This window comes from Coffea eugenioides, chromosome 5, assembly GCF_003713205.1.
Source record: "Coffea eugenioides isolate CCC68of chromosome 5, Ceug_1.0, whole genome shotgun sequence".
Taxonomy (NCBI): domain Eukaryota; kingdom Viridiplantae; phylum Streptophyta; class Magnoliopsida; order Gentianales; family Rubiaceae; genus Coffea; species Coffea eugenioides.
In genome coordinates, this window is record NC_040039.1 from 51,813,257 (window position 1) to 51,827,692 (window position 14,436).

General features: G+C 38.4%; 2 protein-coding genes across 2 annotated transcripts; one reads left to right on the forward strand and one right to left on the reverse strand.

Annotated features, from left to right (window-relative positions):
* Positions 1-379: 379 nt before the first annotated feature.
* LOC113769941 (BTB/POZ domain-containing protein At1g04390) lies at positions 380-7,146 on the forward strand. The gene is made up of 8 exons (XM_027314273.1): positions 380-573; positions 799-928; positions 1,672-2,179; positions 2,259-2,392; positions 2,509-2,954; positions 3,143-4,279; positions 4,707-4,859; positions 5,570-7,146. Exons 1-8 carry the CDS (start codon positions 476-478, stop codon positions 6,006-6,008), a joined length of 3,045 nt encoding a protein of 1,014 aa, XP_027170074.1. The 5' UTR covers positions 380-475; the 3' UTR covers positions 6,009-7,146.
* Positions 7,147-7,158: 12 nt separating this feature from the next.
* LOC113769942 (protein PAT1 homolog) lies at positions 7,159-14,416 on the reverse strand. Its single transcript, XM_027314274.1, has 5 exons — positions 13,641-14,416; positions 11,827-11,972; positions 11,354-11,410; positions 10,318-10,381; positions 7,159-9,399 (listed from the first exon to the last, which is right to left on the reverse strand). The coding sequence occupies exons 1-5, from the start codon at positions 13,720-13,722 to the stop codon at positions 7,280-7,282; spliced, it is 2,469 nt and encodes an 822-aa protein (XP_027170075.1). The 5' UTR covers positions 13,723-14,416; the 3' UTR covers positions 7,159-7,279.
* Between the last annotated feature and the right edge of the window lie 20 nt (positions 14,417-14,436).

A 14,436-nucleotide genomic window follows, 5' to 3' on the forward strand; every position in this document is an offset into this window, starting at 1 on the left:
TCTTGCATTGATGCGATATAGTGAGCAAGTTAACGAGTTATGTAAACACTTGTGGAAAGATGAAAATGTCAAGTTCTTCTTTTTTTTTTCCTCCAATTGATGCTATTAGTCATATTCAATTCCGTCCATTTTTCACATTCTATAAAACCGCAAAGGCACTATGTAGTATGTAGTCATGGTAAAATAATGGGGTCCATATGGTCATAAGAGAAACTACCGGGGATTATATGTGATTTACCCTTTAATTAATTATTCCCTCAAAGACACGTCCCTTCCCAAAGAAGGAGATGCTAGAGAGAGAGAGTTTTTAAAAATAAATAAATAAAATGAATGAACAACCGACTCAGGTAACTGATTTGGCTGCGAACAGTGGGAAAAGACCCGCATATATTGCCAGAAGGCCTGAACCATTTTTTTGAATTGATTTAAGAAACGAAGCAAATTGCTGGGAAGGAGAGAAGAAGATGCTAAGAGAATGAGACGGTCGAAGCAAGCGGTGGTGGGTGTCAGCAGTCGCGTGTCAACGCTCCATCAACGCCTTTATGATGCACTCAATCTCGGTCACTTCGTTAGGTAATTACTACTCTTTTTTTTCAGCTATTCTAAATCTTTAAGAACGCTGAATAATCTAAGGCCGTCTAGTTTTGTTGAATCAGCTTTGCCTCCCCCAAACAATTGGACTAAAACTCGTTTTCCTGGGATTTTTTGGGAGCTTTCATGATTCCCTTTATAGTGATGGATAAGCGAGCTCAATTTTGTTCGTTCCTAGTCTTCCAACTTTGCTCCTTTTAAATGCAGATGGGGTGATGATAAACGACAAAAATGGCATTGCACGGATATTGAAACTCAGAAGCTTGTCCTCCGTGCAATCGATGCGTTTCTTGATTGCGTATCCAGCGAGTCTTTGTCCCAACATCCTCTTGTAAAGGTGAGCATCAGTGACCTTGTTCCCACTAATTATTCTTTGTTCCGACCATTTCCATTTTTAGAGCAACCTTCTATTGTGACACTCATTATAATGTCAGCTTCCCTGTTATTGTTATCCAACCAACTAGTGTAACTCCCCTAACAAAGACAAATGAACAAGTTGTTGACGAACATCGTCTGATCAAGTTTCAAGTTGGTCACAGGGTTTCTTTTTACTAAACCAAGAAAGGGAAAGGGGAAAAAAAAAAAGAGAATTACTTTACGTGAAAATTAGCTCATTTAAGCTCGGAAATGAGGCTTGGATTATATACTGCCTGAATTGTGAAGAAAATTGATGAATTTTATCGTTCAACTCCCTTGGCTGGTCTCAATGGCATGGGACAAATACCCGTTATCTGGAATGCTGAGAAGATCCGAATCTTAACTGGACGGAAATCCTGCATTCACCATAAATCTAAAGAACTTGGTAGGATTGTCTATTTGTTGATTAATTCCTTCCAGCTTTTGATAGCTGCGAGTCTGAGAAACTCAGTTGATCAAATCTCAGGGATTTGCTACTCAACTTTTATTGAAGTTCAATTTATCAGAAAAGTTGAATTCCTTCATCATAATTCTTAGATGGATGCATAAAGTGTCTTGCTCGTAATTTGTAGTACATCAACTCTTTGTACACTTGCATCTTATTATAGTTGTTTGACACTTCGTGCCTTCTATGTTTGGCCTTTTGCCTTTATCCTTCTTCAGGAGTCAGTTGATGATATTGTCGGAGCTTTGGGAAGCATTCTGGAATTAAAAAGTGAATCCCTACTGAAAATGGCCTCAGACGTGGCTGCAAAGATGGTCAAACTTTTACCAAGTTCGGTGCTGCAAGCACATGTTCCCCATCTAGTACACCACTTATTATCATTGTTATCTAACCGACAGTTACATGTGTCCATTTCATGTGCAACTGCCTTGAATTGCATTTTATACAATCTGAGTACTAAAAGAGAGAAGGAAGTTGGGGAGATCTTGAAAGAAGGAAATACAGTTTTTGTTCTTGTAATGAATGTGAAGGATTTTTCTGTTGGTGATAAACCAACCGCGTACTTTCACGAAATGGCTCTTCTATTGAGTAGAATCTTATGGCGTTGGCCACCTTCTAGGTTCTGTGTGTGGAGTGATTCAAAATTTTTGGATGTGTTAGAAATTCACAAACTCAATCCTGAAAGCTCCTTGAAAGCTGCGCTCTTGCAGTTATATTCTAGTTTAGGTATTTTATTTTCTGTCCAAGTTGCAAAAATTTGTCTAGTCCGCTACTATGGAGACACTAATCTTAATTTAAATGCCAGCTCTATGTGGTAATGGGGCTAAGAAGCTCCTAGAAAACAGAAAAAGCCTTCTAAATTTAATGGTGGAGAGCATGAGCAGCCCAGATACTCATTCAGTCCAGATGGATGGATTCAGACTTGCCCAATGTCTAATGGTAGGTATTCTTGTTGTGATTCTTTTGGCTGCTTCTTTTGCAAGTATTTACGTCTGAATATGTCCATGTCATTTGTTCATTTAGACTTAAATTCTTATGTACCATTAATTGTTTAGATAAATGAAGGACCATGTCAAGAAGTGGTGAAAATGTGTGGTGAACATGTAGTTAAAGCCATAGTTACTGGAATGAATAGCAGTTGTTTAAGTTCTGGAAAGCTTCCAAAAGATCAGATGTCATTGGCAGTGGAAGCTTGTCGTTTGGCTCTGATCACTCGTTGGGTGGGGAATCATCACAGTTACTTTTGGAAAGCTGGAGTTGGTAGAGCTCTACTTGGTCTTCTTCTAACCGATTTTTGGAGAATTCACCAATCTCTGCATGGTGTGCCACTGCAAGAACAGTTACTGATATTGCAAGAGGCTCTCAATGAAAGTTCTCTTCCTTCACTGAGACCATACATTTGGGATATTCTAGGAGGGCTTGTAGCAAATAGTGCAGAAGATTTCGCCCCCGTGGTGCATGAAGATATACTTGAACTCAAAGCCCTAATTGCATGTGCATGGTAATACTGCTTTATGATGTTATCTAGCTTTGCATAGCTTAGCTTCATTTTCCAAGTTAGCATTATTTCTTATCTTTCCTTCTCTTGTTATTTGATATGTTAAAGGTTCTATCTTTTTCTGTGAGTGTGACGTTGTTCTGTTTTTTTGACCAATCCACTACTGTCTTCTTTCTCCCATTTATTGGCAGCCTTGCCTTTACAGAATCTATAAATATGGCACGACAGATCTCTCAAAGCAAAATCACCAACACAATTGGGAGTGAATCAGCCTCAAGAGCAGTTCTGATGATGGTTTATTCCCCTTGCAAGTATATTGCCTCCCAAGCCAGGTCCATTCTATCTGAAGTATTGAACCTGGATGGCAAGAACTACATTGAGTACTTGGTGAATACCCTGAATGATACATCCTGCAGAAATAAGGTTCTAAGACCAGGTAACTTTCAAGTTGTCATTAGCTTGATAAGTTTGGCTTGTTACGCCAGTCTGCCAAGATATGGGAAGATGGTTATTGATCATCAAGGGATGCAGAGTCTGTTGATCTTTGTGAAGTGTTGGTTAAGCAACCCAGTATACATAAAAAGGTCAAATTTGGCACCTCATCTCCACAATTCTTACAGTGAAAGAGTTTGTTGCCATCCTTGTGTGGAAGATTGGGAAGGTAAAGACATGCAATTGCTTTTTAGTCTGTGGGCCTTGGCTGGATTGGTACACAAGTTTGCCTCTCATGCTGGTTTCTTAAAAGTTAAACTGGAGTTTGACGAATCCCAGATAGTTAGGGAACTTGAGGAGATCTGCATTAATCATTCTACTCCTGGACCAAGATGGTATGCTGCTTATATTCTTAGTCATTTTGGGATATATGGCTTCCCCAACAAATGTGGAAAAAGAATTTGGAAAGCATTCTTGGACAATGAACTTGCTGATTTAGAACTCATTCTAAGTGACCAATCTTCGTTGTGTGTGAATGAAGTCATTCTTTCAGTTCGGTGTCCGAATTTACTGCCTGTGCAAGGACCGAAGCTTAAAGAGAAATCTAGTACTGGTCCTTTTCTGGAGCAGCAAATGGAGACACACAGGGGGTCTAAAGTAGAAGTTCGTCTCTCTGCTCATGTAGATCACCAAGCACTAGTCAAGTTGTTGCAATATGTGTACATGGGGTATTTACAAGCAGGTGAAGATGTTTTGAAAAATTTGAAAATTTTAGCCAAGCATTGTGACTTGCAGCCTCTACTACACATGCTTCATAGACGAAATCCAAGATATGGTGCTCCTATTCCTACATTTGATCTTACTTCGGCTCTTGGGCCAGTTGGACATTGTTCATCGTATGTATCTTCTCCTTGATAATTTATCTCAGCAATCTTCGGTTTGAATTGCATTAGATTGTGTGAAATGCTTTTCGTTTCTGCTTGGCCTTTGCTGCTATTTGGGCTTGAGATCTATTAAGAGCAATATAGTTTTGGAGATTAGGTATAACTTCTTGTTCCCCAGCAAAATGTTTGATACCATGTTCACCATTGTCTGGGATGAGATGGAGAGATCAAAGTACTTGTACAAGCTGCTAAGTTATATGTTTTAAGATAGGAAGCATATTTTGTGTGTGTGTTCATATGGATGCGAGTCATATGGTTTGTTGAATGTACACTCTAGGATGGATGAAGTGAAATGTGAAAAGCGCTTTGCAGAGTGTTATCCTTTGATCCTATGATTTAAAAACTCAACTAGCTTACCTTTTCATGTTTTTAATTTCAGGGATGTGCTCTTAGAACCTAACACGATCCAACTGCTGAACTGGAGATGCAGTTTTTGCTCAGCACCTAATCCACATTTCCATGTGCATAAAGTTATATTGTTTTCAAGTTGCGATTATTTGCGAGCGTTGTTTCAGTCAGGAATGCAAGAAAGGTACTTTGATGTGAGTTACGGTTTTTATATTGAGACCTCTAGATTTGGAGCTCATTTAACTAGAAAATAACTTTTCGAGATGATAGAGATTAGACATGGAACATTTTTGGCACATTAAATCTGCAAGTGCAGTTATACTAATCTTGTGATTTTCTGTGTGTTAGTATGTTAGTCGGAGAAGTTCTGTTTTGCAGTCACTACAGTTGGTCATGTTTGGAAATTTGTGCTGCTTGTGTGGATGCTATTTCATTTTTTTTGAACTTCTTGGGTCATCTTCTTCTTTGCATGTTTTGTGTTGGATGTTGTATTTATTTTGCATTTGGAGATTTATCTGCCTCTTTCCTCAAAGTGGGTGAGAATATAAGGCTTTGCAACTTGATACTGGCATGTACAGCTTTTCTTTTCCCTTCCCTTCCCTTTTTGTTACCGTCAAAGTTCCAACTGGTGGAAAGGTATATTTCTATCTATCTTGCTGGTAAACTATGATAGTTGACTTTGCACACTAACTTTTAAGCCAGAAAAATTGTAAGACAAACCTCAAGCAGGGAAACCTTTTAGTTTGATCGTGTAATTTTTGAATAATGAACAATTGGATTGTTAAGTTGTTTTATCTCCTAGTTTTTCATTTCAAGATATGACAATCCGCATGTTAGGTGAGATTCCTGTTTTACTTCTTCTTTTTTTTTACCTGACAACTGTAACCTTTGCAGCAATTCAGAAACCATCAAAGTACCGGTTAGTTGGAACTCATTAATTAAACTGGTTAGCTGGTTGTATTCTGATGAGTTGCTGAAGCCCAGTTTTGATTGTTTGTGGGACAATCTGGCAGTTGATCAGAGGCTTAATGAATTGCAACTGTATGTAGAGCTTTGTTGGCTTGCTGAATTTTGGCTCTTGGAGGACCTTCACGAACAGTGCTTCAGAGTTGTATCATCTGGCCTAGAGACTGATAGATATCTATCTGTTAAACTGATCCAATTGGCTGCTAATTTTGCACAGTGGAAGTTGGCTGAAATTGCTGCAACCTATGCGGCCCCGTTGTATCACCAACTACGCAACTCTGGTGATCTTGATCAACTGGAGGAGAGTTTCATTGAAATGGTGCGTGCTGCTTCAGTTCAACTTTCCAAGGAGGATATTAATAACTGAAGTGACATGTAAATGTTCTCAGGCTATCTGAAACCTAGAAACTTTCAAGGCATTGGGCAAAAAGGTTTTGTTACGTTCTCTGATACTGTATGAAACCAAGCGGCTCTCGGAAGTTCGCAGTTGCAAGAGAGATGCTCGTAGTGCAGTTATAGCTGGTGCATCCATTTCAAGGAATACCTGGTCTGACATGGAAGGTCTGATGCAATTTTCACTAAAATATGCTTTTCTTCGATTGAATACATTCGCTACCACACAGACCGTACAGTAACTGAGTTATCCTATTATCTTTTACCGTTCCCCTATATGCTACCCGTCTAACAGCATCTGTCTGCTCTTCGCCGGGAGTCAAAACTTGTACTGTAGTGCATGCTTGTAGCAATAGATAACACAGGCAAACGACAAATAGTTGAAACCCCGTCGCAAGCATGCGAAACAATGTACTCACAGCAAATGCCTGATGCTAATGGGTTCCAGTTTAGGTTGCCACTTTGCAAACGATCCTGAACCGAGCAAAGATGGAACTAAGAGCTTTAACAATTTCATCCGATCTTAGACAAAATTAGGAACATCAACTATAGCATAGAAAACGGGTAAAATATACTAGACCATCCAAGTAAATACTGTGGGGCAAAAAAAGCTTGAAATCTCTACTGTTACAGACTTTTAACTGTGGCTTGAATCGAACCAAACATGGAAACTGCTGCCAAACATTTGCCCTGCCGTCTTGATATCAGAACATAGCAACAATTTCCTTTCCACCTCCTTTAAAATTAAAAATAGAGGCAAAGAGGCAGAAATCCAAGTGAACTCTGTACATCTCTGGCTTCTACTACCCATTACTATATCAAGGGTTGAACAACAGAGCATCAAAATAAGCTCCAAAGCAAAAACAAATAAGAAGTCTCACTGTAATACAGATCCAACATAAAAATTCTTCAACGATGCCTGCATGGATATGGGAAATGAAGGCCTACACTCGACTCTCTCAGGATTACTTTGGCCTACACTCAACTCTCTCAGGATTACTTCCTCATGCGTCTGAAGCAAGCAGCTATTCAACCAGGCTTACCCTTCAAAAACTTCTCTAGTAACAAAAGCCCAATTGTTGTAGGTAACCACCCACAAAACCTCCCCCCCCCCCCCCCCCCCCAAAAAAAAAAAAAGGAAGAAAAAAGAAAAAGGAAAAAACCTAATCCCTCATTGCACAATCACTGGCATGTCTTCCAGCATGTCTTTAGCTATATGTGAAGCCTCGCAATAACACGTTACACTCAAGGGCCACCACTAATGCCACCCTGATTACTTAACCCTTGAACAGGCACCGACTGCTGTGCAAAATCCAATAGCAGCTTTCTTTGTTGCTCACTGGTATGAGGAAGACTAGCTCGCAAGAGTTCAACCGGCATTTCCTTACTGATGCCTTTGGCTGCGTCAGAACTAACATTAGACATGTCTGGCAGGGTCTGACTAAGAAATGATTGCATAATGGTGTCATACTTATTGAAGCAATACTTTGTGAGAAGACCAAAAAATGCATCAAAAGAGGCCTGCCAAAATGCTCTATTGGGCATGCTGCAGTTGCCAGAAGCACGAGGATCTCGAAGAAGATCAGTTGCCCTCTCAAGAACAGATTTCAGAATCAGAGAAGCCCCATCTCCTGCAGGGCTTCCAATTGGACGAAGAGGAGGATGCTCAGCTGAACAAACCACAGATGCAAGACATGCAGCAAGTGCTTTAAGCTCCATTCCATGAACAGAAAATGCAACCATTTTTGCAAGGTCATTAGTAGTTTCAGCAGCTCCAGGATCAGCAGGGAGGCCCCCAAACAAAAACCTTAAATGACGGAAAATTGCCATGCAGACAACTCTAACAAGTTCATCATCTGGAGGAAGAAGTTGAAGATACCTTGATAACAGCTTCCGACCCTTGGGAAGAGAGACCAACCTCAGGAACACAAGATCATCCTTAGGAGCCCGATCCACTGTGTTGCCATTCTTGCCCAGTGGGTCCACCAGCTGAAGTGATGCTGCCAGACCTTCCAGCAGTACTTGCCGTCTCTGAGTCAACTGTGCTCCACCATCTTGGAGTTGGTTAAATTGCAGAAAACGGTCAATATCATCAACATCAAGTAGAAGACAAATGCCATCCTCAATAGTCACCCTAGCTGCAAGCATAGGTTCCTGGTCCAGGGGTTTCTCGCACACCTTTGGTTCAGTGGTACCAGTACCAGATACATTTGGGGGTTCAACTTCCAGCAGTGGACGGGGTCTGCGAATTGAAGAAAAGGAAACCCTCCCAAGTGCATCAACCTGGAGAAAGGCATGTGGCTCATTATTAGCGCGAGCCCGAGCAGGACCATCCCTCAGGTTATTCGGGCAAAAATGGTGCTTTAACTTTGCACTAGCAGTTTTTTTTGCTAGACAAGCTTGATGGTAATAATCATCTACATAAGGGTCATTGCTGTGTGTAGCAGCAAGCTGCATCCTCAGAATATTCTCAATTTCATCAGCTGTCATGTATTTGGATTTAAACACTGGCCACCCATTGTCACTCTTCTGGCTATTTATGTCAAATCCTGGTGAATAGCGCATGCCTTGCCTACCTCTTACCATTGATTTAATCCTAGGATCTCTCAAATCAGCCAACCCAAGCATATCAAAATTACTTGTCATCTGAGGGGAAGATGAAAGATGGTGATTGAGTACTTGGGATGGCAATCCAGGTAAATGGCCAAATGCTGGCTGGAAAGGGTTCTGTAATCTGTGTTGTTGAAGTTGCTGTTGTGACATTAACTGGGGGGGCAATAGTCCATTTTGATGAGGTAAATGTTGTTGTAACATACTATTTGGAAGGTTAGAATGGTCCCCAGGGTACATATTTGTTTGAGTCAACCACTGGTTTTGCAGGCGGCTACTGATCGGCAGACCTGAAGGACTAAACTGAGGCATGTTTCCACCCACTGGTGAACCATGAGGTAAAGCAGTCATCTGAAGCTGAGGATTAGGAAAGGGAGAAAGATTGGTTGACGAGCGTGGAATTTGAGGTCCACCAGGATGATATGGAATATTTGCCTGTCGTGCTTGGTCATTTGGAGAGCCTTGGTGAGATCTGCCTCCAGGAGGAGGATATGAAGTGAAAGAAGATTTTGGTATAAGAATTGGTTCACTAGAGTAGTGCTGGTGTATATTTAGCTGCTGCTGTGGGTACTGCTGTGGTTGCTCAGGATACGAAGATGTTCTGTAGAGACTCTTAGAATCCAGATAATAAGCAGACGAAGGATATGGCTGTGATGGCCACCTCTTACTGTCCTGTGTACTTTCTGTATCAAATGCATTCTGATCAGCCCAACTAGGAAAATCTTCCTCTTGCACCCACTCAGCTGCAGATGAACCTGATATATAGGACAAGAAAAAAGCCACATACTTTATGTCAGTCAATGGATAACTAAATAGCATCATATCCAAAGGAAATTATCAAATAAGGCCACAAGAATGCAACAGCAAATATAATATAGTGAGCCAAAAAAAAAGGGGAAATCATCCAAAAACAAAAACATCCCTCACATTTCTCCTAATGAATTTGTTTGTCATCTACTTTTAAAATGGTTACTTTACGTTCCTCACAAAATTAAGTTGGTAAAATTTGGTCCCAACCAAGGTTTTCGACCACTTTTTACCCTAGATCTATCACGTGACTCACATATGGTCATTTTTTAGAAGCAAAAAATTAGCTCCCATTTGTAGTTAAACAAATGATGACACAACCCATATTTATTTTTGCCCCTAAAATAAGTAGAATCTGACCGGAACCATATTCATTTTTTCACTAAAAAAGTGGAATCTGACCTAATCAATATTCATTTTTGCCACTAAAAAAACAGATTTGACTTTTTTGTACATAAAAAAATGGCTACATGCAGGTCATATGGTGATTTCAGGCTAAAGAGTGGTCAGAAACTTAGGTCGGGACCAAATTTTGCTAACTTGGACGAAAAAAATTCATTTGGCAAAATGTGAGGCGTTTTGAACGATTTTCCCAAAAAGGAATTTGGCAGGCTGACACCTACATAATCATTGAGGCAGAACATAATTCCTGAAATAACTCTTCACTTTGAAAGATAAAGGTTAGCAGGTATTTGAATGGAAAATTTCATCCAGACACCACCACCAATCCTCCCCCCCAGGCCCCAAAAAATTCCACAAGATAGAGAAAAATGAGAGAGAATATTCTAACAATTAAGAGCTGACTGGTTCCAAGCAGTTAATATATCTATCCAAAAAGAAATGCATATCCCCATCCAGTTACTCACTTTCTCTTGATCCCATATCTCCAATAGCTCCAGCATCTCGTGGGCCACTGACAACTTTGTTCAACTGTAAAGTATAAGTGTTTTTAGTGATACAAAGAAAAATGTACCCAAGGAATCAAGCAAGGATGGAATAAGACATATTACTGTATGTATGCCACCAGATACATTCATTATTGCTGTCCTATTCACTAGGCAGGAAAAGCTAAAATAGGGCTTCTTGGCTAACGACAGGCATTAAAACTGATATATTGGCAGAGGAAATAGAAACTATTAATTTCGAAAAATAGCACTCGAATCACAATAATGAAGAAATTCGGAATGACAGATTGGCCCATCCTATTACTCCTGAAATTACTTTTTGCAATTAGGGATATTATTATTATTTAAGAGTAAAATCCTTTTTTGTGTAAAAAAGAGTGGCATCTTAAATATGGAATTGCAAGCAAATTGTAGAAAACCAATTCCTTAATTTTCTTTCAGATTAGTTTCATAGAAAGTACCCAGTTACAACACAGGGTTTCCTGATCACAAACAAGAAATGTCGAATAGCAAGTAACATGTTCAAAGCTCATTACTTAATATCCTTTGAAGTTAACAGATTACAAACTACAAGTTTCAAAGAAAGCATCCAATAATGAAGGTAGGGGCATGGCCAGAATGAGGATAAAGCCTTCATTTTGTTTCTTCTCGTGTTAATCAGACAATGAGACAAAATGAGAAGTTATTTATTCTGATATCATACGGCCACAAAAGATAAACATAATCTGAAGGAGTAACATCACAGAATGCCTCTCCATAAATATATTTTGAGATAGATGATAAATAGTCAAGCCCATCCTGCAGTTAAAGAAAGTTTTTGAAAAAAAAAAAAACCTATGTAGCGACCAAAAATGGCTAGTTATAAACAGCTGATGCTGATAAAGTTCAATAGTATAATCTTCCAGGGTGATCAGCAGTGAGATACAATTGTGAGCTTCAAATGTAAAAGCACTTACATCCACAATTTCATGTAATTTCTGCACTCAGAGATACTAACCTTTGAAAATGTGCTAGCAAGATCATCAATTTCAGTAAAAGATCCAAGTACTTCACCCTGAAAAAAATAACAAAGATATTTACGGTGGGGAAGTTAGGGATTTGAACACTTAGATGCAAAATTGAAGCTCACATTCAGTAACATTAAATGACATGGAGGCAATTAAAAAAAATCTCCATGCATACGTAAATGCATCTATCATTTGCACTTAACATGTTTGACACAGGATTTGTGGTTACATGCAGATTATTATTCAAGATGAGCCATATAGGTACCAGTAACACAATTATTCAGTATGCTATAGAAATGCAAATGCAAAAAGAAAGATGATGAAGTTAAAAACCAAATACTATACAAGGTGAAGCATCTACAAGTAGTACTTATTCCCACATAGACAAAACAAGAACTAGCAAAAAATCCATCACAAAATACCAAAACTGAAATCAACTATTTAAGTTATAAATAATAAAAACCTCTTCTCTATCTAGTTGATACTCTTCATCAGCAAGACCAACTTGAGGAATCTCATCTTCATCGTCTTCTAAACCCCCGAGTTCTACTTCTTCTACTGCATCATTGCCAAAGAATGCATATTGTGATGCATCAAATAGTGCATCCCCTGCATTATGAAGCCAGGAAAGCTAAACATCAAAAATGAGAATTGCGAGATAAATAATACCAAATGCTTCAGTAAATTCCACCCAATTGTAGTAGTGCGAAAGCAATGACATGTAGGGTCTGTTTGGTTGGGAGTAAAATGTTTTCCTTGGGAAAATATTTTCCGTGGAAGTAATTTTCCATGAAAATCATTTCCCTTTCATCATTTTCAGGTGTTTGGTTAGCTTATTGAAAATATTTTCTTACTTCATTTTTCTGGTGTTTGTTTAACTTTTGAAATATTTTCACTTTTATCTCTATTTTTACTTTCTACACATTATAACTACATACTTTTTCCCATGCAAAATAAGAAAATTTATCTCATTGTTTAACTTTAAAAAATCTTGGAGAAATGTATATATGAATAAAAAATATCTCCTTAAGCAATAAACAAATTGCTAGCCATTTAGTGTCAAATATCAATCACATGCAATACTTATTGTGACATATATCTTGCACTCTCACTGCTGAAAGTTTCTCTAGAAAAGAATGTCCCTATTATACATAATTAATTACTAGCATAGGATGAGCAGGATGAGGTTTTTTTTTATTTTGAATATACTAGGGGGAGGGTTGGGTGGTACGGGGGAGGGAGTGTAAGGAAGAGATCTTGGGTTCGAGTCTTCCTGTTTACACTAAAAAAAAAAAAGAACATACTGCAAGATGATTTCAGTAAGTTTGGAACATACTACAGGCAAGATGCATGCATTTCGGAAAACAACTTCAGGAAGTTGGGAAGGGAAGTTGTTTTCCATAAGATGAGTGAAAATATTTTACATAGGAAAATGTTTTCAGTAACTTTTGTGCAACCAAACACGGGAAATTAGGAAAATATTTTCCTGGAAAATATTTTCACCCGAAACAAACGGACCCGTAAATAAAGAAAACAACCTCACATCGAACAAAAGAAGACAATTAAACAGAACATAGCAAATATCATAAGCTTTCACATACAAGGTTCACAAAAGCAAAAATGGTTTGTTTGGATTGTAAGTTATTTGAGATATTTTTACTGTAGTACTTTTTGTGATGTGATGTATGTGAGATAAAAAAGTAATCGAGAAAATAAAAAAGTGTATTGAAAATTATAATGATGATGTAAGTAAATAAAATTGGAGAAATAATGCTCAATCCAAACAAAGTCACCAAAACAGGAGATAGCCTGTTTAAAACGTGAAAATACCAAGCAAAGGACAGGTGGGTCGCAGGATACCAAAAAAACTAACAGCTCAAAGATGAAAAACAAAAAGCTGCTTTGTGAATGGTATCATCCACTCTTGAATTCGTTAATCAGAATTTCGCAAGCAATAAGTCAACCGGCAACAAATGATTAGACACTTAGAATCCGTACATCTCAAAGTATAAAACTAACTTCTGCAATATTAGGAAAGACTGAGGTCTTCAACTTGTTCATCTTAATGTTTTTTCATCCTTGAAAAAATAAGACATGCATAAGCAGTAAAATCTCTGCAACCCACATTGTTATTATTCTTTTGCCATCAAGCAGAGTAAAATAAAGTCAACAGGAGAAAAACTAAACTGAAAACATCAGTATTGATCGAAAATTAGATCTACATACAGTGGAATTTGAAGCTCAGCATCAAGAATGAGCAAAGAATTAATAACCAACCTGTTGGATTTTCACCAAATTGTCCAAGATCCTGAGAATTGGAGGACTCTTTAATACCATCCCCACCTTCAAATCTATCCATAACAAATCCTTTCACTCAACAGTAAAGGAAACCAGAAATCCTTCCTTCGGGAATGAACCTAAAAAGACCAGGATAATCTTCCCCTTTCAAAGCTAATAAACCAACTAACAAAAGCCCAGATATTACTTCCCCGGTCAAAATAAACAACACCCAACAACCGTAGACGAAACCCAGAAGTTTTATGCCAGACAAAAAAGCGTGGTTTGGAAATGAAAAGGTGAGCCCAGAAAAATATAAACCCTAAATACCACAAATTCAAATTGAATAAAGGGGTCAAAGCTAAATCTATGGACGAAATGGAAAGCTGGTGAAGCCCTTTACCGATAAATTCGTCAGGGTTCTCCTGAAGAGAAAAAGATCTGTACAATTAAATTGGTTCGAAAAATCATTGGCAGAGGGAAAAATAAAATAAAATCCTAATGAGTATTTTCTTCTTTTTATGAGATGAGCAAACGGAGGCTGAACAGCTGACCTGCCTAGGCCTGTAGGATAACGATTAAATGCTACTCCTTAGTTCTCTCAACTCTCTCTATTCTCCGTTTAGTTTTTCGAGTTTAGATATAGAAAATTTTGAGAGGGACGTGATTCAGATAAATGGGTCGAAATTTATGTGGGAAAAACAAACAAATTTTTTTTTATTTTTTGAGAAGAAACGAACGAAAGTTTATTAGCCCAGAGAAAAACCAATGATCAATTATAGAGGTCAGAGCAAAG

Coding starts and splice junctions, on each gene's coding strand:
- LOC113769941 (XM_027314273.1), top strand. CDS start 476: ATGAGACGGTCGAAGCAAGCGGTGGTGGGTGTCAGCAGTCGCGTGTCA. Junction 574..798: donor AATCTCGGTCACTTCGTTAG/GTAATTACTACT, acceptor TTTTAAATGCAG/ATGGGGTGATGATAAACGAC. Junction 929..1,671: donor CCCAACATCCTCTTGTAAAG/GTGAGCATCAGT, acceptor ATCCTTCTTCAG/GAGTCAGTTGATGATATTGT.
- LOC113769942 (XM_027314274.1), bottom strand. CDS start 13,722: ATGGATAGATTTGAAGGTGGGGATGGTATTAAAGAGTCCTCCAATTCT. Junction 11,411..11,826: donor ATCAACTAGATAGAGAAGAG/GTTTTTATTATT, acceptor TATTTTTTTCAG/GGTGAAGTACTTGGATCTTT. Junction 10,382..11,353: donor TTGCTAGCACATTTTCAAAG/GTTAGTATCTCT, acceptor TATACTTTACAG/TTGAACAAAGTTGTCAGTGG.